The 23,778-nt window shown below is 53.7% G+C and overlaps 8 protein-coding genes across 8 annotated transcripts; 3 read left to right on the forward strand and 5 right to left on the reverse strand.

Annotated features, from left to right (window-relative positions):
- Positions 1–278: 278 nt before the first annotated feature.
- CMQ_3071 (RNA-binding protein) lies at positions 279–795 on the reverse strand (the record flags this gene model as incomplete). The annotated part of the gene is made up of 3 exons (XM_014317149.1): positions 279–335; positions 421–544; positions 635–795. The coding sequence occupies 3 exons, from the start codon at positions 793–795 to the stop codon at positions 279–281; spliced, it is 342 nt and encodes a 113-aa protein (XP_014172624.1).
- Positions 796–1,433: 638 nt separating this feature from the next.
- On the reverse strand, positions 1,434–4,233 carry CMQ_2823 (Rho guanyl nucleotide exchange factor; the record flags this gene model as incomplete). Its single annotated transcript, XM_014316901.1, has 6 exons — positions 1,434–2,446; positions 2,514–2,657; positions 2,738–2,744; positions 3,084–3,293; positions 3,379–3,576; positions 4,009–4,233. 6 exons carry the CDS (start codon positions 4,231–4,233, stop codon positions 1,434–1,436), a joined length of 1,797 nt encoding a protein of 598 aa, XP_014172376.1.
- Positions 4,234–7,359: 3,126 nt separating this feature from the next.
- Positions 7,360–8,412, forward strand: CMQ_3106 (GTP-binding nuclear protein gsp1 ran; the record flags this gene model as incomplete). The annotated part of the gene is made up of 6 exons (XM_014317184.1): positions 7,360–7,434; positions 7,584–7,676; positions 7,772–7,788; positions 7,862–7,926; positions 8,017–8,222; positions 8,281–8,412. The coding sequence occupies 6 exons, from the start codon at positions 7,360–7,362 to the stop codon at positions 8,410–8,412; spliced, it is 588 nt and encodes a 195-aa protein (XP_014172659.1).
- Positions 8,413–11,206: 2,794 nt separating this feature from the next.
- On the forward strand, positions 11,207–13,798 carry CMQ_3213 (homeobox transcription factor; the record flags this gene model as incomplete). The annotated part of the gene is made up of 3 exons (XM_014317291.1): positions 11,207–11,269; positions 11,872–11,985; positions 12,050–13,798. 3 exons carry the CDS (start codon positions 11,207–11,209, stop codon positions 13,796–13,798), a joined length of 1,926 nt encoding a protein of 641 aa, XP_014172766.1.
- Positions 13,799–14,966: 1,168 nt separating this feature from the next.
- On the reverse strand, positions 14,967–17,036 carry CMQ_2536 (NAD+ kinase; the record flags this gene model as incomplete). The annotated part of the gene is made up of 2 exons (XM_014316614.1): positions 14,967–15,460; positions 15,515–17,036. 2 exons carry the CDS (start codon positions 17,034–17,036, stop codon positions 14,967–14,969), a joined length of 2,016 nt encoding a protein of 671 aa, XP_014172089.1.
- Positions 17,037–19,089: 2,053 nt separating this feature from the next.
- CMQ_3039 (exosome complex subunit) lies at positions 19,090–20,102 on the reverse strand (the record flags this gene model as incomplete). The annotated part of the gene is made up of 3 exons (XM_014317117.1): positions 19,090–19,485; positions 19,582–19,739; positions 19,916–20,102. 3 exons carry the CDS (start codon positions 20,100–20,102, stop codon positions 19,090–19,092), a joined length of 741 nt encoding a protein of 246 aa, XP_014172592.1.
- Positions 20,103–20,399: 297 nt separating this feature from the next.
- CMQ_2959 (phosphotyrosyl phosphatase activator) lies at positions 20,400–22,040 on the forward strand (the record flags this gene model as incomplete). Its single annotated transcript, XM_014317037.1, has 1 exon — positions 20,400–22,040. One exon carries the CDS (start codon positions 20,400–20,402, stop codon positions 22,038–22,040), a length of 1,641 nt encoding a protein of 546 aa, XP_014172512.1.
- Positions 22,041–22,601: 561 nt separating this feature from the next.
- On the reverse strand, positions 22,602–23,642 carry CMQ_3226 (uncharacterized protein; the record flags this gene model as incomplete). The annotated part of the gene is made up of 1 exon (XM_014317304.1): positions 22,602–23,642. One exon carries the CDS (start codon positions 23,640–23,642, stop codon positions 22,602–22,604), a length of 1,041 nt encoding a protein of 346 aa, XP_014172779.1.
- Between the last annotated feature and the right edge of the window lie 136 nt (positions 23,643–23,778).

Consider the following 23,778-nt stretch of genomic DNA (forward strand, 5'->3'; position numbering starts at 1 on the left):
GCCACAATCGGTCACTTTCAGCATTGGGCCAAGCCTTCTAAATGTTTAAAAGAACTATGTGACAGTAATAGTTTCGAGGACCGATTTGTTTTGTTTTAAATGATTGAGTCTTTTCTCTCTCCCATTGGAGATGCGAAACCAGTAAAGCCTGTGGGGTAAACAGAAGCTTCATATGGCATAACTATGTTGCCATGGTAATGGTTGGCCACTTTGGTTTGTCCCAGCTCATCTAAGTCCTTTTCTCGTCATGTGGTCAGCATGCTAGTGCTCTGCCTCTTTCAGTGTGCCACCCGTGCTCCCTGGGAGTCGTTCTTAAAGCCCTGCCGCTCGGGACCCTGTGCGAATGTCAAAGTGTGTTCAACCCAAAGTACTTGGTATAGAGAAAGCCAACGAATGGCCAGAGAATTCCAAGTTGCTCACCTCCACCTCTTGCAGTGTTCCCTTGGACAGAATAGATTTCAGTACGGCATCGATATCGTGGGTGCTAAACTCATTTTCCAGTGTTCCGTTCGAGGCCGTGTCTAACGTGCCCTGAACTCCCTGACTGATGAGGGGAAGTATCTGTGTCAGCATGTCGATGTCTTTGTACAAGTGCACCTGCACGAGCAGTGCTTCTCTACTCAAAATAGCTTACTTGTGTGTCACAAATACCTTGAAGCTCGACACAAAGTGTGCCAGCGGCACTGAGGAATCTTCCTTCCATTTGCGATATGTGGCGACATCATCGACGAAGACGATGTAATCCTCATCCGAGCCCCGGTAGTGGACCTTGTTCTGGGTGGCTTCACCGCGCATGTTGTGTGGTTGACGAGTGGGAGGTATAAAGTAAGCTTCGTGTAGATTTGTAGTTTATTGCGATGCAAAATTCGTGTTGGACTCCTGGACTTGTGTTGTGATATGTCTTGGGAGTGTGGATGAATGACAATGCTAAATGAAGCTGAAGTCTCTATGCTATTATCGTCGATTTGTAGGTTACTACATAGAAGAACTAGTGGGATGACCTGGTACAGTATCTTTGGCGAGTACTTGCGCTTCTTATATGTACCCGCCTTGAGATCACGTTGTTGAGCTGACTCCTGATTGATGACGCTATTTGCAGACAACGTCATAGATTTCAGCAAGACAATACGGGGTAATAACTGGGGCATCGGCCCAGAATATAGAGGGCCTGAAAGCCTGTGAGTTTATCTTGCCGTAGGGCACATCTTACACTCTATCAGGACCCGCTGTAATCTACGTCATCGGTAGCTGTCTCAACCGGCTCAAAAAAAACATCAAATACAAAACGAGCAGAACGCTGACTAATCGAGAGCGCAAAACACCTTCGGGCAAGTAATTAATTCAATTGAAGACCCAAAGACCTAAAGACCCAATAAAAAAAACAACAACCGGCAGTGGAATTGTATACAAATGCCTGATAGTGTGGTTCCTTGTTAATGGAGAAGACCGCGGAAAGATTGGCTTAGTGACGTTCGGTGGAAGACATTTGTCTTGGACCAACGTCTCAAGGATCGTATCGATGATTGCTTGGTCGGCTGGTGTTGATTTTCATGCACAGATGCGTATGTCGACAGCCTGGAGGTTGAGTTGGCATGCGAAGCCTTAAGACCTGTCGACTGCACGCTGCGGAGGGATTGTTCGCTGTATGCTGCGCGAATGATGGGAGGCATGTCACGGCTCTGGTAGCCGCCATTGCTGTTACCATCACTTATTTGTGCGCCTTGAGCTTCCTGAGGCTGGTGCTGCCAGCCATCCTCGAAAAAGCGGGACATGGTTCGTTTGATCGAGCCGGCCATAGCACTCGTCTCACTGGGCTCGCTTCGAGATATGTAGTTGGTCGGAACCGTATGCATGGGGCTTGAAGGCTCAATCTCTGGTCTTGGCCACGCGAAGTTCATCATCGAGGATGCATGTCCGACAGTAGGTGTGTCGTTGTCTGTTCTCTGTCCTTCGCCCGCTGGCTGCTCGTTTTCGTAAACCCCATCTGTATGCATTCGGTTGAGAGGCCACGATGGAACATATGTCTCGCTCGCACCCACGTCAAAACTTGCAGCTCTTTTATGTGTGTTGGCCCGGCCCATCGATCGCCGACCAAACGTGCTGGTCAGGCTGGCCACGCTCAGTTTTCTCATGGCAGACGAGGCAGAGGACAAAGCAGGACGCTCAGGCTTTGTCCGCGTCGTCGTTCCCGGAAATGAAAGCACGTCTCGCGTCCATACATCGCATATCAATGCTTCAAGCCGAGCCCGGTCTGAACGTGGAGGTGATAGTACGGGGATCCGGGCATTTGCTTGCAGAGACTGGGAGCGATTGATTGGCGCTTGCCTAGGCGGCATCGCCAGGTTGTCTTTATCGAAGCTGGTGTTCTTGACAATGACCTGGCATAAAGGGGATTTGGGCCCCACTGTTGTTGCCCGACGTATCGACAACTTCCGAGCCGCGGTGCCTTCGTTATGTCAGCCAACAGCGTGAGATTCCGGCCACCCAAAGCTGACGTCCTATTATGAACTTACCAGGCTTTCCAAACACTGTCCCAAGAGTCCTGATGTCCAACGCTAGGAAGCTGAGATCCTGTGCTTCTGGTTGAGTATGGCCATCATCTACCATGTTTCGCTCTAGCCTTCGTCTCCATTCCCACTCTTCTTTTGCGTTGGAAGCTGTCATTACAACTTCATACAACTGATAGTCGCATTCGAAGACAAGCTTCCATGAAAACGGCGCCGTATGGCATTGCAACCCTTTTCCTTTCAGCACAGGTGTTATATCAGTTAGGGGAAGGCCACGTACCTCGACCATTATCGGCTTCTTCCACATTGCAACTACACATAGGAAGACAGGCCTGAAGTGTATAGATCTGATCCGGCCTTTCGGCCACAGCAAAACAAAGCCAGTCGCGGTAGAGAAGGCACACCATGTAATTGCCTTTCACGGAGTCTTGCGTCTGCCAGCAGATGTGTAAAATTCCGCAGAGTTGTATGTGGCCAAGAGAGCGAATTCGGCTTTTCGCCAAAGCATCAAATCGCTTTCAAGCACATCATTAGTAGGTCCTCTCGAGTAACTAGATGTTGTACCGGATCACTCACCTGATTTGGGAACGCCAATCGATCCTGAAGTAGCCACGTCTTCTTAAGAGTCGCCCTGACGAGGACACTATCCGCTGCCCTGTTCATGGCCCCAGTAACCTCTCTTAACCGGGCCAAAGTGTTCTCAATCTCCATATACGAGTATGGGCAATCGCACACAGGGGTGTACCTGACCAGTTCCGAGAACAGCAGTGGGTAGCGGCAAACTCTCTGTATAGGCTGAGGTGGGATTAGCTGCTGTCTCGTTCAAAGAGAAAATACATTACACTGTCTACAAGCTGATTGTAAACTGTACCTTTGTCAAGAGATCGCTGATGGTCAACGCTCTTCTGGAGTTTTGAGACTGGTTTGTAGAGCCTATGCAAGAGCCCAATGTTTCAAGTCCCTTCTGGTATTCGTCCCATTTTGCAACAGATCGGTATGCGGCATGAAGATCTTTAAACATCAACTCGTACTGTGCCCCGTACTCCTCGTAAATGAAGAATTGGTTCATCTGCTGACTTAGCTTTTGTTGCGTTTTGGGCCGTCAAGGGCATCTTACCTTCTTGGCAAATGCTCTAGCAACTCGCGCGGCAACTTCCGGATCGGAAGCCATACCCGGAACATGCTGCAACCACGCCACGCCAGTGTTCTCTTCTGTCAAGGAATACATGCTTTGCTTTCTGTTTACGTTGGATGTTTTCGTCGGATTCTTTTTTGGTGAGCTCGATTTGTGTATGCTCCGAGCCAGGAACCACTCTGTACAACTCTTTTGGGAGACTCTCGTGAAGTTCGACGATGTCAGTCAAGTTTCGGTTTATCGAAGACCGCAGGCCTGCCTGCAGTGTCGGTAAAGATGCTAATATGGTCAAGTATGCCTACTCCCGTTAGACAATTATCGACAATCCCAGTAGCTGCTTTCTCGGTATGGTCCGGCCTAACTCACGTTCATCAGGAAACGAACATCTCCAATGTATCCCTCCTCTGTTCTGATCAGCTCCTCGATAACACGTCTACGATTCAGTGACCGCTCAATGGTGGCAAGATCGACCTGTGAATGTCTATCGTGACTGTCTTCGGACTGCCGGCCATAGGCTGATGCTCTGCTGCTCCTATCCGTGCGCGATGGTACTAGTGATGAGCGCAGTGTCTGCCTTCTCGACCGGTCCATATTGCTGGTACTAGCAAGGCTCATACTGGCTTCTCTTGCAGTTGACACAAAATAGCAAAAGAGGACACTGATGAAGAGTGGCGCAGGTAACTGGCACTTTCGTCAACTCGAGCTTCTCCCTCAGGCTGGTGAGCCATTTGTTGCCTTTTTGGCACCAATTTTGGAGCCCAATGCCGGTCAAGGCGCCTTCGGTGAAGTATCTGGACCCATTTCTTAAATGGCCTCTTTTGTTTGACTGGAGGCTGGCTCCGGTGATCTGAGGGAAGTTCCAGGATCTTGGTATGTATCGGAGGATACAGCCATCTTCTGAGTTATCTGCCCTTTGTTGAATATCGATAGATGATCCAGTTCGGCATCTTGCTCCGGCTGAAAGTTGGACGTTATTGCCATCATCTGCATTCGTTGGCTCCTCGTCCCCAAAATCACAGTCCACATCGGCGCTAGCTGCAGAGGGACATATGCTTTCTGATGTTCCGATAATGAGATCTAGAGCTGAGGGGCTAGATCTGACAGAGCTGGGGGGAGGGGGCCGATTACCGGGGGATGTCATTTGTGTGAGGAACTTGAGCCATGCTGCCGGAAGTAGGATAGGCGTCGGGCTGAGAAATAAAAGCGAGTATGGATTTTGTCTTTTTAAAGTATACCAAAAAAGGGAAAAGAAGCCTCGGACTTCTATAAACAAAGAACAGCTTTGAAGAAAGCTCAATACATAATCGACACCGTCAGTATAAGACTGAAGAATGCTTTATAATATTCCAAGGCGGGAGCAGACACCGGCATTATGGGAGAGATATAAGACAAACAACTCCTTGTATTTTCTTAGTAGTCCTGGAAATCGTGCTCTACCAGCACGGATATAACAATTGTCGTCACTTGGCATCGTCACTCGGCCGCTAAGGGAAGGCACGAAGCTCAGCAGACAAGACATGCTCATTGCGCAAAGAAGGCACGCGAGTAAGAATGAGTGGGGCGTCTTCTCAAATGGGGGATGATGGGGAAGACACTCCTATACGGAGTACTGAGATCCTGACAACCTGAATATTAGCTCGCAAACTCTAGATAATAATTCAGTTGCACTGGCAACATGGTCCGGTGCTCTCAAAATTCCAGGTGTCAGACATTGGTGAAACCATGCGTGCTTTCCGTTGCTAATGATACCCATTTTTTGGGATCGCTTCAAAGCTGTATTGACGAGCGTCTCCTTCTTCGCGGCCAATCAAGAGCATAGCTTTGTGTAAGTCAGGTATGCCACCACGCCACAGCACTCAAACGACACGTGAGTTTTGTGGCGTACAGTGGCGCACCCCACGCGCGTCATTATCCCCGCCTAAAGTTAAGACGTCCTTGAGCTGCCTTCTTGCTAGGTTTGCTCAAGTACAAGTCTTGTCAGGGATGATATGGGCTTGCCGTTGAATATGAACAATTTACATGCACCTACAGTGCCATCGGGGCCAACATCGGCTCCCGCGACGAATGGCAATAACAAACAGCTCTCCTTTGCCGAGTTACAACGAAAAAAGGATGCGATTGAAGCTGAGTTATCGGCCCTTGGCAGCGTCCTCGACTCTGTGCGCATGCATCACTGCCCCAATAGCTGAACCACCCCATCCAGTATGCTTACACTATTTTACACATTATAGCATCATGTCGATATGAACACATCCCTCCTGACACAAGACGGGTTTCCACGAGCCGATGTCGATGTTGCACAAAGTACGCGAGGACATCCCGCCAGATTTTGCAGGAGCAACGGGATACCTCCCGCTGTTATAAAGTGACATATGTACTAACAACTGTCCCGATTGAATAGTACGAACGACGAGATCGCGCGTCATATACCTAAGAAATGACTATAAAGAGCTTATGGGGACTATCGAAAAGTTCCTCCATGAGCACTTCGCCAGTTTGGATGAGACAAACGAGGATACAGCAGTATCGCGCGAACACATTGAGGGGCGGATTTTACCAGACTTTTTACCAGATGTCTTGGAACCTCCGTTTGCTAAAGTCAATACTGTTGTTGACGGAAGTCCAGCAACTTTGGCTGGGCTAAAAGCAGGTGACCAGATTCGCTCGTTTGGATATGTCAATCACACGAACCACGACAACCTGAAAAAGGTTGGCGAGTGCGTTCAGGGGAATGAAGGGGTAAGGACGCTCTTTGCGGGTGAAAACAATAAATATGACTCAACTTTCGCCCATACTAATCGTCGGACAGCAAACCATTCTCGTGAAAATTTCGAGGAGCACAGGGTCAGATCGGCTGCAGGAGCTTCGTCTTAACTTGATACCGCGTCGAAACTGGGGAGGGAGGGGGTTACTGGGTTGCCACGTATTGCCACTATAGTATTCCGGCGCTGAATCTTATCGTCTGACAGTTGGTGTGGACTGATCATGAGTGGAGAACGAAGCACTTCATCAAATATTAGGCATCGCGTCATGTATCTTGCATCGCTGCTGGGCCGGATCGAAAACTAATCGTTTGGTTGTGCTGTGCGCGCGCCTCTAGTAAGAGATTTTCGGGCCAGTTTCCTGCAAGACGAACATCACCACGAAGGTATTGGGACCTTTTGCCGATCGGGGGTATGTACAGAAGTACGAGTAAGATAATTTCTTGGAATCTATTCGGTGGCAGAGCTCCGGTAGCTTCCCAGAATCCTGTCCAGGTTGCCCCTCCATATAGTATTTCATCACGTGATGTAGATTAGCCTTCCCCGCCAGCGCCCAACCAACCCAGGCGGACTGGTGCCTGTTCAAACAACAAATAAAAAAAAACATCATTGAAAAAGATTTCTCCCACGCTTTTCTTCTCTCTCCGCCCTCATCTTTCCTATCACAACCGAGTAAAGCCGCAAAACCACCACAACCAGCGCGAAGGTAGGCAGTCCAATCTGCACAAACCCCGTCATTTCCAGCGTGTCTTTGAACTCCCTCTTAATGCGTCCATCGCGTCCATCCCCCGCCTTTTTGACCTAGCATTGTTCTATTTCATGCGACCCCTTGTTTTAATTGCCGACAGTCGACTTTTAGCACTACTGATATTGAACTCGCAGCTTTGACATATCGTCGACGTGTTCCGCAACTGCATCTCCATCACACCCACGTACATCACACTCACCCACAGCCATGGCTGAAGCTGCGCAAGGGAGCAATGTGCCCACCTTCAAGTTGGTGCTGGTCGGCGATGGCGGTACTGGCAAGGTATGAAACACATGTCTGATGCGGTTGATATCATCATAGCAATTAGGCCACATGGCTTTCAACATCTCGATCCATGCTGGGATAACTTTCTGCTGTGATGAATCTGGTCGACATGCGCTAACAAAGCCTGTTTTGCTACGTCAACATAGACCACTTTCGTCAAGCGTCATTTGACTGGTGAATTTGAGAAGAAGTACATGGCCACTCTTGGTGTCGAGGTCCACCCTCTGGCCTTTACCACAGTAAGCCAGATGCTCACTTTCGCTGATGAAACATAAAGCCAGCAGCGCATTGTTTCGAGATGAGTAATACATGCTAACAATGCTCTGCAATCAAGAACTTCGGCAACATCCAGTTTGATGTTTGGGACACGGCTGGCCAGGAGAAGTTCGGCGGTCTCCGCGATGGCTACTACATCAACGGGCAGTGCGGCATCGATCATGTTTGACGTGACGTCCCGTATCACGTACAAGAACGTGCCCAACTGGCACCGTATGTCACACTTTCATTGCTACACCTTACCGTGCGATTTACTATACCTCATTTCTTGCTTGTTTGCTTACATTCCTGTTACTTTTCTAGGTGACCTCGTCCGCGTTTGCGAAAACATTCCGATTGTTCTTTGCGGCAACAAGGTCGATGTCAAGGAGCGCAAGGTCAAGGCCAAGACCATCACATTCCACCGCAAGAAGAACCTGCAATACTACGATATATCGGCCAAGTCCAACTACAAATTTGAGAAGCCGTTCCTGTGGCTGGCCCGCAAGCTCGTCGGCAACCCATCTCTGGTATGTTTTGATCTAGCCTGGTTATTTTCCAGATGCGTAGATAAGCTGACAAAAAAAGGACTTTGTCGCTGCCCCGGCTCTTGCCCCCCCCACAGCCCAGGTTGACGAGGCGCTACTGGCTCAGTACCACCAGGAGATGGTCGATGCTGCCGGAATGCCGCTGCCGGAGGAGGACGATGATGATTTGTGAAGAGTTGAGACAATTCGTTTACTTGCTAGGCAAGGAGCTCTACAATAGGCATCCCATCGCTATCGCATATTTGGAAACACTTGAAGAAAGACCAAACGATGGGGACGCTGGACAGGACTGACTATTTCGCTTTGACGTTTGCCGTGGTGGACGATGGATAGATAGACGAAAAAAACAAAGGATACTCTAGTGGATGCAGAAAGAGGGGTGGGAAGAGAGAAGAATAGGGAAGAAACAGCACGAGGAAGAGGGCTGTTTACATAGCTCCAGCTCGGTTTTTTGCATTTTCATCGTCATAATATGAAATCCATACAGTAGTTAAAACCCACACGCCAAGAGAAAACTAAGTGAAGCATCAGTCGAGGCGTCGAGGACGAACGTCGAGGCCGTTTTTACTGTACTACTTTGACGAAGGCGGTGAAGCTTTATTACCTCACATGAGGGGGGGGCAGACTTTTCCCATGGCCGGGATTGGCAAAGGGGAAAAGGTTGCGCAATAAGCAACGGCAGACCCACCCGTAGCCGGTTAGGTCTAACATATGTCTTTGTTATTGTTTGTCTTTATCTAGAACATCAAATTTTGGGAAAAATAACGGTTCGTGCTTATGCGGTGATGACGATACTGAATTGTGATACTACGCATCAATATCCACGCATAAGGATGGCACAAATGTGTGCCCTTACTTGGTTGGCTGTTAAGCTACACTAGCACGAACTTCTTATCATAATACGGAGTACGTACCTGGTATGTATGTATCACAGGTTTATTCTGTACGAGACCCCGCTTCTAGTCATCGTAGTCAGTAAATATTCCGTATGGCAGACCCAGTGCTTTAACATACCATGTCTTCAAAGCACAAGGACACGTTGATACTGGCTACCCAGTGCATACCACGGTGTTGAACCAGCTCTCGCATTAGAGGCCTGATGGCAGAGGTCATCCGCTGTCCCAGTCAGGCCTCTTCGCATATCAGATGCTATACCATGTAGAGTCTAGCTATAGGATTGACCTACGGAGTAGGTGCAGAATACACCAGGCCGGTTAGTCTAAACAGCTGGCGTAACTGGCAGTGTACTTCGTACGTTCCAGGTCACTAATGAAGGCGAGGATCGATGATTAACCCCCCGTAACATGCCCTTTTCTACGCCTGGAAGCAATTTAGTTTGTCCGATTACCACCTATGGCCATATGCATCGTATCTTACTATATAGTAGTATCCCAAGATAATTACGCACTCCGCTCCATAGTAAGATACATGTTGTTTACCGTGTTGGAGCAATGGCATTTTATTCAGCTCTCATAAGCAGGTAAAAAACAACAAGAACCGGGGTTTGCCACGGTCTAGTTCAAAGATGCCTTAAAAAGGAATCTCAACCGAAATAGCGTTGTACTCGCAGACCATCCTCAAATTCGAATGACGATCGAGTAACGGGGTGTTGTGGACTGCAGATGAAGCCATTGCAATGTACAGGCTTGTGCGGTCCACAAACGTCCATCCCGTTCATGAAATTTCCGGAGTTGTATCTTATCTTGGGAATGCAATATGGGTGGCACAGTGATTGGTAGGATTTATACAGTCTAGAGACGGTATGTGCCGCCTCTTATTAGGACAACCCCGCTGACATCGAAATCCCTGGTCGAACATACTGCTTTTTACAAAGTACGCGCGATCTATTTTTCGTGGCCTCTAGGTATAACGGCAAGGCTGTTATTGCGGTGTCCAGCCATACGAATACCATACGGTAACACATTTAAGGGGTCACACCGTATCTTACTATAAGTCCTCCATCGCAGCCTCTTGAGGCTGTCTCAGATTAATTTTGTCAACTATAGTTACTAGCAATTATGTTTGATTTTCTAAAGCTTGATGCTGTCTAAGCGGCCCTCTTGATAGACTTCTCCTCACGACGTATGACGGCTCGGGGCGGGAAATGTCGTTTACGCGGTCCCGCTCTTCTCGGTTCGTATCCTCAAAACCCAAAACGCATTGTAAAATTCGCAATAAGATACGAGCAATGGGCCCCATATCCATTGGTTTTTGCATACCGCGCGTCTTCTGGCTTTTAAGGGGTGGATCTTCATTGTGGGCATAAAGAGAGGGTCCACGAGTCGCCGGAGTATGCATATAAAAGGATGGAGACAGAAAAGATCAAAGGGCAGAGTTAGAGTGAGAAGGGGGGCTCGTCAAAGGGATGGAGACGCGCCGTGAAAAGTACGAGCAGGCTTACATGTCTCGCTGCACGGAAATGGATACTGGCTTCATCTCACCGCCATGCTCGACAAAAGACACTCATAAACTTGCGCGCTTCCAGTAATAAATGGGACTGCAAAAGACGTATTGAGGGTAACGGGTTGAGGGGAAAAGTTGCGTCCCATTAAGACGAGACTGGGGGGTGAAATCAAACGCGCTTTTGGATTTAAAAAAAACGGCTGGGAGGGTTTTGATGCTGTGTAATACGAGTCGCCTGGTCAACCTGCATGGCAGGACTGTTTGGGTAATTGCCCGACCAGGACAGTCGAAACGTGGTGCGCGTCTTCTGATTGGTGAACGCGAATGCATGGGAAAGGCACGAGCGACAGTGGGGCGCAAGCTTCGCCACGAAGAAGGACAGGTTCTTGGTCCACTATCGTCCCACTGGCGGCAAGCACGACCTGCAGGACGTGCTGCGGAACTCCTCTTTTCTCGAAGAAAATACTGCTGGAATCTGCAGAGATAGCGGGCACAGCTCTGATAAATCCATAATCTAGCCAGGGAAGGGCCCCAGGGCTCCAGGGGATGGGGGTTTTGTAAGCATGCACCGGAAATGGAGCGCTAGCGATGCGGCGCTACACTGCACCGCTACAACACGCTTCGCGGTCTCGTGTCTCTTGTATATTGTATACGCCGTAAATGTACTGTATTTTGTGGGCTTCTTATAATTCTCGTGTCTTGTCTGGGACTTGTCTTCTTTGCTCCTTCTTTCCCGTCCTCTCCTCCCCTCCGTCTCTCCGCCGCTCAATGCTTCCGTTCACGAGCCACACGCGCTGAAGCTGCCGTTCATTTTGCTTTGCTTTACCTTTCCTTCGGCTTCCTTCTTTTGCCGGGCCTCCCCCCCCCCTCACCCCCGTTTCTTCTTTTGCCCCGGAACCCGCGTCACCCGGATCCTCTTCGCCTTCTGTGGCGCTGGGCCTGCCACAGCAGCCACGAGTTATCGCCACTGTCTCCAGCGACCCATTGATCTCGTCTCCAAACAGCGGCCACAGCAGCAGCAGCAGCAGTGGCGGCAGCAACGACAGCGGCATCAGTGGGCTGACAGACGATGCTACTGCTCCTTCCTCGGACGCGGCCGACGACAGCCTTTTGCGGCATCCGAAGGGAAAGCGGAAGAGAACTGCGTAAGTCTTCGACACGTCGACCCCTAAGCCGCGTGTTCTTGGGGGTAAACAATGCTAATTACCGCGACTTTGGCGCGTTGTAGGGCCAAGGACAAAAGCCATTCTCGAAGGTGCCTACCTTGCCAATCCCCAAGCCAGATAAGACGGCCCGTCTTGACATTGTCAGCCAAGTTTCTCTCAACGAGAAGGAGGTTCAGGTATGTCGCCAGGCGCAAAGTCTGCCAAGGCGGCTGCTGTGCTCTTGCTGACTTGGGCTTGCAGATATGGTTCCAAAATCGCAGACAAAACGATCGCCGGAAATCACGCCCCCTCTTTCCCCAGGAGATAGCCGTCTTGCGCCTAGGTGGCTTGCATGCCTTCTCGTCTGACTCCCCGCCATCGCTTATTCGCAGCTCCATATCCTACCCTAATGGTGCTCTCTCCTCATCCCCACCACACCTAGCTCGCAATGAACCCTCGACGACGCCGCTTTCCTCTCCTGAACTTGGACCGTGGGAACCAGAGGCACTGGCCCGGAAGCAGGCCGAAGAGCAGCAGCTACTGCAACGACAGGAACGCGATCATCCGTTCCAGAGCGCAAGAAACGGTGCACAGACGCCGTCTCTGTCGTTTTCAAGCTCCACAAGCTCAGTCGGATATCTGGCCAACCGTTGGAACGCACACAGTTCGTTCTCTACCCCGTCTTCTACCTTCCATGTCAACGGCTTCGGCAGTATCGGCCGTGACGGCTGCCAAGACGATTTGGTCAAGACGGATCCCTTTGCACCTCTGTCATCCGCACCTGCTGTGCTCCCACCGCCGCACCAACAGCATCAGCTGCGACGACCATCCCAACGACCGTTCCGTATCTCTCTCTCCCTTGACGGCAAGGCCGAAGTGATTGCGGGCCTGTCTCCCTCGCCACCGCGGCGACTACCGCCACCTCAGCTCACCGCTGCAATTCCTTTTGGTAGAAGGAGTGGCAGCAGGAGCAGCACTGGCAGTGACGGCCATCTACCGTCTCTTCCAGCCATTCAGCGAGCCGGGCTCAGCCGAAGCCAATCCGCTATCAGTCTGGGCAGCGGTCTCACTCTGCCTCCCATCTCCAGCCTGACCGGCTCGCTAGAGAGCGGCTCTATCCCTGCACCACCCTCGCAACCAGTGCACCCGCCTAGACTGATGCGCGGTCGTTCACGCGATGTGCACGCGTGGGTCTCGGTTTGCAATGCTGAGATCCGTATCGACGACGAGCTGAGTGCCCAGGCACAGCATGAGATCAGTGGTTCGGCTATCGCTGCCATAAGCCTGCTGCGTTCGACGTCTGCGAACGCTGGTGCGGCTTCGGTCTCATCCTCGGTGCTCCAGCCCAACTCCAGTAAGCGAAACACGACTGGACGGCCGACAGCGCCGAGACTCGGTGGCAAGCGTCCCAAACTGGTCCGATCATCCAGCAGTGTTGCCCGCTTGCAGAGCGTTCCGCCGTCGCATGGTGCGAAAGTGGGCGAGGAAAACGACGAGGTTTGGGTCGACGACGAGAAGAAGAAGAAGCTGAAGCTGTCCACACTGCTTTCCGGAAACGATTCTGACAAGGAAAACTGGAGTCCGGATGAAGATGGACGTCCTGTGTCGGTGCACTCGCAGCGGCCTAGTGGCACAGGCAACAGCGGGAGACGGCCTCTTCCATCGGCGCGGACGGCACAGCAACAGCGAGCTATCGCTGGTCGTGTGCTAAATTACTGCAACATCAACAAAAACAGAGACTTTCGGAACAGCTCGAACTTGCTCGCCAAGCGCCAAAATGGTGGCAAGTCCGGTAGCGGGCTATCCGGTGGGCTAGACATCTTTGAGGATTCGTCTTCTGAAGGTGGTGATGCCCCAACAAAACGGGCGCCCTTGTCGCGGGCAGCCACCATCCCGGGTACAGACGACGTGGAGAAATTCATGCGCAGTGGTGAGGCCAGCCCAAGCAAGAAGGGTGACCTGGACTGTGTTGCTGGCCTGCTGTCGCTGTCCCAAGGCATCTGGCGGTGAAACTACGCCAGGCAAGTTCGTTGCATAACCGACCATTCTTTACATTTGTAGTCCAGCACATTGGTACAAACACAATGAAGCCAAGTCTTCGTTTGTGGCAGGAAGCTGCCATGCAAGACACATCTGTTTCGTTTTGCAGACAGTATCCCACTCAAATTTGAGGGGATCGTCGCGGACTGGAACGGCGGGATGAGGAGCAGAGAAACGCAGCATCGCCTTACATCGGTGAAAGAAGTCAGGTGCTCCATCCTCGACCTGAGTGTCACTGCGAAGATGAAGCCCAGAGGAGAAGAGGATGCCAAAACCAGAGGTTGGGTAAAAGCCCAGAATGGGAGAACCAGGGGTCCCTGGCGGGACGTGAGACGTGGCGATGGTCTATGGTTGGTATATGAATGATACAGTTTTTGAGATTCTCGAGTACTTTCTGCTGCCTTTCGCTTCGTGTATTTGGTATGTTCCGTGTCTTGATATGAGACGCAATGGTCGAATTGGCGCTGAATCAGGCGGTCTAGTTAGATGGTCTTGGGTGGTGTTGGCTTACGTTGTGGGGTGCTCTATACTCTTGTATTACTATTAGACCTGCGTCCTTCTAGAAAATCTCAAGGAGGTACTCCGCAGTCGGTACCACAAGCGGTATGACACGTGTTATGACAGCGAGGTAAAAGCATGCGGGGAGCGCAATCCACGCGAATCAGTCTGGCCTATATTCGTAAATGACTGACATCCGCAGATGCTTCTTTCTTCTATATAAGGGAAAGCTGACAAGATACAAGATAGACAAGAGTATTGTGGATTTCCCGAGGTCACCTGACCTGACCTCGGCCGCCGAAAGCACTAGATAAGACGAAGCCCTGATCTGAGCGCACATTGCGCACAGGCTGGAGCTTCAGTCAACCACCCAACGAAATATCATCACTAGATCTTCTGAAGGCCTTAGAGCTTATTACGATACGTGCAACTGGTCCGGACGAATATCCCACAAGGATTACCGTACGGGTCTTACACTGGTATTCGTGCAGACGACTGCGCGTACAGACTAGTGGTGCACGGAGTAGAAGCCACAGTATGGCTGAAGCAGAAGGTCATGTGACATAAATTTAAAAGTGGTCATAAAGCTCGCTGAATGGGAATACGGGCAAGAAATCTATGGTAAAAAAAGGCAGGAGCCTCACATCCCCAACAGGCTCATCTGCCGCCGCAGTGGACTTGCACTTGTGCTGCCCTCTTCGCTGGCGTAGTAGCCCGAATCCGTATCGATGTCCCAATCAGGCTCTTCCTTCTCGGCTGCACCGGCTGTGGCCACAGCGTTTCCGCTCCCGGCATCAAAGCCCTTCTGGGTTGCTGCCCGGGTGTTCCAGCGCAGCGTCCGCGAGACGGAGTCAAACCACTCGGTATCGGTGCGTGTGACAGTCGGAAAGGGGTACTGCGACGCCGTGATAGTGACGCAATCACCTTGCCGCAGCTCCACGCGGCCCTTGCCGTCAAAGGCGCAATATGCCGTCGCACGGCTGTTGCGTGGAATGGACACGCGAAGCAGCATTGTGTCCGACAGAACCATGGGCCGGAACGACAGGGTGTGGGGGCAGATGGGCGTCAGTAGGATGGCCGGAATGTCGGGATGCACGAGAGAGCCACCGGCCGAGAGAGAGTATGCGGTAGAGCCTGGGAGACGTCAGCATAGGAAACCAGTTTGGGAACGAGACGGCCTGTTCTTACCGGTCGGCGTGGAGAAGATGCAGCCGTCGGCCTGGACGACGGTCAGAAGCTCGTCGTCGCCGTATAGCTCCAGGTTGGACACATAGGGCGACGGGCCGCGGTCGATGACGAGCTCGTTGAGCACCTCAAACTGCTCGCCCTCCTCGAGCAGCTGGTCAGGCGAGCTGCCGTCGCCATTTGTCTTGCCGTTCCGGTAGACGGTGCAGGTGAAGCGCATGCGCAGGTTCACGCGCATGCCCTCGCTGCCCATGATGCGGTCCAGGTGTTCGCGAAAGCGCTCGTACTCAAACGTGGTCAGGAAGCCGAGACTGCCGAGGCTGAAGGAGAGCACCGGCGGGACGATACGCTGGAAGAGCCACGAGGTGAAGAGCACGGTGCCGTCGCCGCCCAGCGTGATGACCAGGTCGAAATTCTCGGGCTGGGTCCAGCACAAGTCCGGCGTCCAGTACCGCAGCATGGTGGCGAAGCGGCCGCGCAGGTCTGCTGCCATGAGGCCGGCAGCGCCGAAGCGCTTAGAATTGCGCAGCTTGGCATCTACGTAGACATTGACGCCGACTTCAGAGCCGTAGCGCGGCGTGGCCATCAACCACTGGGCGAGCTCGCGCGTCAGCAGCACCAGCTCGTTATCGCGGGCTTTCGTGACAATCATGACATTGCGCACGGCTCGGCGAATTGGCCGGCGTTGCAGCTGCTTAGACACCTCACGGACGCCCGTGGCTGTTTGCACCAGGCGCGAGTGCGACATATATTCGTCGTTCTTGATCTCCTCGAGCACCTTGTCAATGTCGACGGCGTCGTCAAACCGCTGGTGGTAGTAGCAGGGCGACTGCAGGGCCGAGAGTGCCGCGGCTGCCGGCGTGGCCGGCGAGCCGAGCGTGTTGCTACCGTTGCGCAGTGCCAGGTCGTTGAGGGCATCGCACAGCAGCTGCGACGAAGAAGTGGCCGACTGCTGCTGCTGCTGCTGCTGCTGTGGCGGCGGCGAGAGGATATGGGATGGGGGCACGGCAGTCGGAGCGGCATCGTCACCCCATAGCGCTGCTTCTGTGTCTGTGGGGTCCGTTTTCGGAGCGTCCGGTGGGGAGGAGGACGCTTGCACGCTCGCACTGAGCACACCGCTGAGCGAGAGCGCCTCGGGCTTGTGGCTGCGAGCCACGGATGCCAGGGCTTTCATGATGGTCTGGCGGGGAATCGTGTCCAAGGTGCCGAGTTGAGCACGAGCCGATTGAGGTCTGGGAAGGGCCCGTGGCTGGCCTAGACGGTCGGCATCCCGCGGCGGGGCTGGTTTCTTTGTCTGTTCTGCTGTGGACAAATGCTCGTGACCCTGCTGTTGTCGACGCGATGCGGAAAGCGAGTCTGAGGAAGAGGATGAAGAAACCGTATTATAGGACGTCCTGGGCCGGTCTGTGAGACAATTGCTGTCCACCGGTGCGAGTAGTGGCACTGGGTCTGGGAGACACGGTAGTTCTCCAACGACCGCCAAGGCAGGGTGGACCGCTGTGGAGGGCGATGATAGTCCGGCCATCTCGCTTCCTGCTGAGTTTTTATCGATATTTCGCTGCTCTGCGTTGGGGGCGGACTTAGGTGCACTAGCGCCGAAGAGGAGCCGTAGACTCCGGTGGACACTTTGTAATCGGTTGTACGTCAGCCCCGGACACCGACTAGTGTGGCTCTGCTTAGTAAAGGGTGACTGGCGAAATCTACCGAGCGCGAGAAATGGGGCGAGGACACTGCTGCAGTACTCGGATGATGTGCAGCACTTGGGGAAACACGGCACTATTATATGCGTTGGGGCGTGTAGCTTGATGCTTATTGTCAGCAATGGTTTCTTTTTCTCGGAGTTGGCGTGACAAGAAGCCAGATCTTTGTGAACGGGCGTCGCACTCACCAGAAGTTGTGAAGTGTCCAGCACTGATTGGCGTAGATGGAGCAGAAGCGCTGGGAAAAGGTCTGGTGACTGTGATGGGCACCTGCAGGTCCTTGTGAAGGAGGGTATCAAAATCAAGAGAAAGGGCAGGAAGGCTGGTTCAAACGCAGAGATGCAAAATGCGACAAATAAGCGTGAGAAAGAGGTGTACAGAAGTGAATGGTTCAAGGTAAAACAAAAGACGCCCAAGTCGACTGCCAGAGCTCCAGAGCTCGTAGAGTGGTGGAAGAATGATATGGGCCGACTGAGTAGAAGACTGGAGAAGCAGAGTACCGAGACGAGTGTTTGGACGAGCCGCCAGCTGCTTTAATACGGCCACGAAGAGCTCCCTCCGTGTCTGTCTGCCCTTGGATCGCCATCGAAGCCGTGCTGCCGTTGCTGTGGCACAGGGGCAGGGGTGCACTGAGAATCTTACTCGCAACTGACCTCAGATGGCCGAGATGCTGCCAATGACAAGGTTGTAATCTCTCTTGCCGGCAAGGGTAAATAAAGATGGGGCTCTGCCTGCCTCACCGAAGTGGCTAGCAGCCCGATGTCTGGTCGCTTCAGGTCAAAGGGATGCGGTTACGCTCTTGCTCGTGCCGACGTATTGTCTCTTGGGGCGGATCCTGGCGAAGGGGTCGTGGCCTACAGGGATGATTCTAGATCGGGATGTGTTTTGTCTTTTTGGAAGAAAAGTACTCCGTAAGGTTGCACTTGCCGCTCGGACCGGGAATGTTGCTTCCTTCCTCCCAAGGGCTGTTTTGGAGGTGCTCCTTCCCTGCAAGCAACCCCACACGGAATAATAGCAGACATCCATTCGTAGATAGCTTCACCGCCGCCTGTCATGCAGGCTGACCAGCTTCTCCCCGAGCCGTTTGATCCGTTTGATCACACTGATCACACTGATCATACTGCACTTCCTCTAGCGTCGGTCCATCACACTGTCAGGCTCTGCCCGCGAGGAACCCGGCCGCTTTCCAAGCCCTGCGCCTAACGGTGGACGACAGTTGGCTGTGTCTGGCTGTGCTCTTGCTGTTGTCAAGACTCGTATCTGTGACAGAATGCGCATCTTGCAGACAAGGCAATCTTACTTCCTCCTATAGCTACATGTAGAACTACAGCATGCGGCCATCGGTAGCGGAGCCCTGCCGTCTCATGGCGCTGGGGCAGCCAAGATGAAACAATCTTTTTTCACTAACATCCCTCCTATCCACCAAAAATATCCCAAACGTAACCGTACCAGTAAGACCCACCGAGCGATGTTTGAGCAGGAGAAGGGGGCTCTAAGAATAAGGGGCAAAGAAACAAGACAGTTGATGGCAAAGCTCTCTAGTTCTCGTGCGAATGAGAGAAGGCTGGCTTACTGGATGGCCCCGTTGGAAGAGACTCAATGGGTTTGCGTCGGGTATCTGCAACCGCATCGACGAAAAGGCGAAGACGCGAGATAGGATGCCTTGCCTCCCCTCTTTTCTGTCTCGGCACTGTTTCCGCGGGAAGAAGGATGCAATGCGCGGCGCGACGGGCGCCAAGAGACGGGTCTATGCCCTTTTGCTGTAAGCGAGGCGGTCCAAACCGAATCGACGCGGTCCCTGTGAGAGGCAGTCGGCACCGCGGCCTCTGGATCTTGTCTTGCCCGGAGGCTACGTGTTGCTCTCGTCCTCCGCCTGATTCACTTCCGATCCAGCTTCCACTGGAGAACATCTTCGGCTCTGTGCACCACGGTCGACCGAACAAAGTCGTGCATGCTCACGGTCGCTTCTGTGCCGTGTTCCTCGTCCAGTGCCTTGTCGCTTGAACCAGATATACCGGCACGCAGTCCGCAGCAGATCTTCCCGGCAGTTGTCCGCGCGTTGTCCCACTCCTCCATGGTGAATGCGCCTTCGCTCTCGGCCAGAAGAAGCTTGTCATCCTGACCGGAAAAGGCAAACACGTGCAGAGACTGTGCCGCTGCTGCGTCCCGTGGCGACGGACTGCTGATGATTGACCCAGGCATAATGGCCACGGCAGCTGCTGTGGCTATGGTGCGCATGGGAATGCTGGCAGATAGCAGGGCCAGGACGGCTGCCTGCAGCAGAACCGGCAGAACCGGCAGGTTCAAGAAAGCACAATGAGCGAGCTGGGCGGGAGAAAGGAAGGCACATTTGGGACGGCAGCAACGTACCAGGCCGGGTTGGTTGAGCTTTGTGTTGGCATAGTCGTTTTCGGGCGCCGACTGAATCTGCAGGACAACCTGGATGGTACACCGAGGAAACTCCTGCACAAGAACAATGTCCTGCAGCGTCTTCTGCAGAATCAGTTCGTGGTTGCGCTCGCTGGGACCTATATATGTGTATAGCAACGAGAGTAAGCACGTGGGTCATTTGTAGATCGACTAGGCCCCTTCATATAAAAATCGTATGCTTGAACAGACGGTAGGGAAAGGAGAGGGGGGAGGGGGGCGAGCAGTAGAGAAATGAGAGACCACTCCGACCGGAAGAGACTCGAAACATGCTGACCTCCAACGCCAGCAGCCGGTCGTACGACCACGTCGATATTGGCAGCATCGGGATCCTCGTCTCGTCTCTGGGCCTCGATGGGACCGTTGGCCGAGGCGGTGACGGTGTATCCGCCATGGCTGTACGTGGCCGAGCCGTCTGCACGTGGTAGAGTGGCGAGGCGGGCTTGCAATTCTGGAGCGGTCATCGTGTCCTGTAGCCAATCTTTGTCGCTGCTGAAGGATGGCAAAAAGGCAGAAATTGAAGATTTTTAAGACTCTTCTATCCAAGCTTTCTAGAGGGCCCGCCTAGACACAAAACTACCCCGCACAAAGGCAGGATAGCTCGCCGCTAATGCGCTAAGATACAAACGCCACGCCATTTCTCCCATCCTCAAACACAAATCAGGCCGGCCATCGAACGACAAGCTCGACGCAGCTCGTTTCGCCCCCCAGCACCGCCGTGACGCGACGCATCTCGATTGCATCTATCCGAACCTGTCACGATGATGGCTGCCCCCAGCACCATGGTCCCGACGATTCCCTCGACAGCGATGTCGTCATCAGCTGCCACAGCCGGCATCCCGGCCAAGACTACCTCTGCTGCTGTTTCGGCACAGCCATATCCTACGCTTGCATCTCTGCGCGATCGCATCCCGAAGCTGGAGCCTCGTCGTCGCCAGCCGCCTCCAGAAAACGCCACGCCCGTTCCCCGGACGCCGCAGTTGCCGCCACCATCGTCCCTTCAGGCCGAGACGGTCGAAAAGAACGGGCAGCAACATCACCACACATTTGCCATCCCACGCCGACGCATTCTATCACGGCACGACCACGACCTTTTTCTTGCTTCGCCGTCCTTCAACCTGCTGCAGGCATGGGTCTTTGGGCTGGCAGACGCCGTCGTGGGTACCCCGGCCGGTGTCTTCGCTGAGTCGCTGGCTCCGAAGAAAGGCCCGGTCGAGGAAACAGAAGCACCCACGACGACTACCACCTCATTCGCCCCTGTATCCTCTCCCCATCCTCGTCACTCTCCACAAAAGCCGACACAGCGGCCGCTCTCGCCGGTCATCTTCGCCCTACTGTCCATCCTCGACGAGGCTGAAGATTTGCTGGAGTCCTGTCCGCCGGACGAGACGGGTGGCTCCCGCTTCGGCAACAAGCGCTTTCGCGTGTTCGTCGATCTTGTGCGGCAGCGGGCGCCGGCCTGGCATCGAGAGCGACTGGGCCTGACAGACGACGCCGCCGTGGCTGAAGCGGCCGCATATCTGGGCCAGTCGTTTGGCAACCGGGCACGCATCGATTACGGCTCGGGCCACGAGCTGCACTTCATCGTCTGGCTGCTCTGTCTCTACCAGCTCGGCGTGGTCAAGGCGCCCAACGCGCGAGACAGCCTTAACGGCAGCCAAGACGATCGTGCCGCCCTCGTGCTGGTCGTCTTTGTGCGCTACCTCGCGCTTATGCGCCGCATCCAGACCACATACTACCTCGAGCCGGCCGGCTCGCACGGCGTCTGGGGCCTCGACGACTACCAGTTTCTGCCGTTCCTCTTTGGCGCTGCACAGCTCAAGGACCACCGCTACATCACCCCGCGCGCCGTGCACCAGCCCCTGACCCTGGAGCAGTTTGGCGACGACTACCTCTACCTCGGTCAGGTGCGCTTTGTCAACAGCATCAAGGTGGCCACCGGCCGGCCCGGCGAGGACCCTGCCAGCAGCAACAGCCTCCGCTGGCACAGTCCTATGCTGGACGACATCTCCGCCACTCGTTCCTGGGCAAAGGTCGAGGCTGGCATGCGCCGCATGTTTTTAGCCGAGGTGCTGCGCAAGCTTCCTGTCATGCAACACTTCTTGTTCGGCTCGCTCGTCCCGGCTGCCGTCGGCACGACTGAGCCATCCGGAAAGCATCCGGGCGAGGAGCATGCCGAGATTGCCGCCTATGAGGACGACGAAATCGAGGACGAGGACGAGGACGTCATTGGCGAAGGCAAAGATTCCGTCGAGGTCTTTGACAAGGGCGGCGTCCGCCATATTCACAACCCCAGTGGTTGGGGCGACTGCTGCGGCATCCGCGTGCCCAGCAGCCTTGGTGCTGCTGGCGAGATGCGCAAACGTGGTGGCGACGTCCTGCGCCGCATCCCATTCGACTAGAGGGGTGACGGACTTGTACGCAGACCGAAATAGAGCCGAAAATAGCATCAAACACTTGGACACAAGAATGGGATTCTGACTAGGAGTCTGAAGGAAGAACCACGGTGTTTTGGGGGGTTAGTAGTGATTACGGAATCAGGTTTCAGACAATGCAATATATCGCTATTTCCTTGTGCCTACCCTTGCGTTGTTCGTCATCTCTGACGGAAAGACAACTTTCCAAGGCGAGCCTGCAACAGTGCTCCCCCGTGCAAGATGCAATGCTTAGTGTGGCAGCCAAGAAAAAACTCAAAATGAACGTAAAAAGAAGGCTGTTGGAGAAGACATACTACTATATGCAGAGAAGGGTATCAGAAAACTGTCCCACTGAAACGCCGAGGTTCCTTCGACCGCCACGCGGCGAAGATGAGATGCGTGATAAAGCAAAAACATCAGAACAGCCGCCAGGGGTGGTCCCTTTTCAGAAGCGATGCAGGAATGCAGGAATGCAGAAAAGCAGCAACGCAGGAACGCAAGAACGCAAGAACGCCGGAACACAAGAGGGAGTCTCGGCTGGGTTGGTCAGTCTTCCCATATGGTCTCTAAATCGAGATCACCTCGCCGCTCAGCACCACAGACACTCCACCGCTTGCGCTTGTCTCGTGATCCAAAGGCCAAAGTCCGGCCCCGGCTAGGACTGTCGAGGCTGCTCCGGCCCTTTGCATCGCCTTCAGCCGCGTCGGCAGCAGCTTTGAGCTGCGCGATTCGCTCCGCTTCGAGAGCTGCCTCCTCGGCGTCCGGTGTATCCGGAATGGTCTCGAGGCTAGAGATGCTCGGACTCCGCGACCGCGCCGATGTAGGCGTGGACGGCACAGAAGACGACGAGAATCCACCTAGGCTGCCGTAAGACGAGCCTGAGACCGGGTAGTCGTATGGCCGGTAGGACGGCGAGTATGCGGCCGGTGAAGGAGGGCCTGTGATCGCAGAGGCATTGCCGTAGGCATCGCTGCTGGCTGTAGCCGCAGCGCCCGGACTCGTGGGTGTGGCGCTCGGGTTGGAAATGCGGCGAAATGGTGAAGATGGCCGACGAGTGCGCATCAAGGGCGAGCCCGCGATAGCGAGAGGAGACGCGCTCCCCGGCGAAGTGAGGTTAGGGGAGCTGTTCCGCTCCAGTAGCCGGCGGTCGGGATCGTGGATGACAGACATGCGCGTTGGTGACGACGGAAAGACGTCTTCAATCACTGCCTTGCGAGGAGTGCGAGTGATTATAGATGTTGGCCTGTGGAGAGAAGGGCTGGACATACGCGGATCCAGGCCGTATTGGAGGTGGCCAGCCCCGTTGAAGCCCGGCATAGATTGAGTGCGGCCCATTGCTGGAGGAAAGAGGCTGCCTACGCTGGCGGCCGACCGCGAACGTATGTGTCCCGACAGTGGCGATGTCGTACGTGGCCGGTATGGCAGGCCAGGCGAAGCTGCCCAGGATGGCGAGACGGGTGACAAAGGCTCGGCTGACTGCCGTAGGGCGGACGGCTTTCGCAGATAATCTTCCGAATCGGCTGCAGAGCGTGGCGAGAGGGGGGCCGGAGAGGCCAAAGAGAATGTGGATGAGTTCTGCAGCCGCATTGACGGTAGGGGAGAAGAGCGGAACTCTTCCATTCTCTCGGTTTCTGGAACAGGTTCCATCTTGTTTAACGTGCAGTCCGTTTGAGGGAAGCTCTCAGGATTCGTGTCGCTTATCTGATGCAGGCATGGATTGAGT

Source organism: Grosmannia clavigera, assembly GCF_000143105.1.
Source record: "Grosmannia clavigera kw1407 unplaced genomic scaffold GCSC_144, whole genome shotgun sequence".
Classification (NCBI taxonomy): domain Eukaryota; kingdom Fungi; phylum Ascomycota; class Sordariomycetes; order Ophiostomatales; family Ophiostomataceae; genus Leptographium; species Leptographium clavigerum.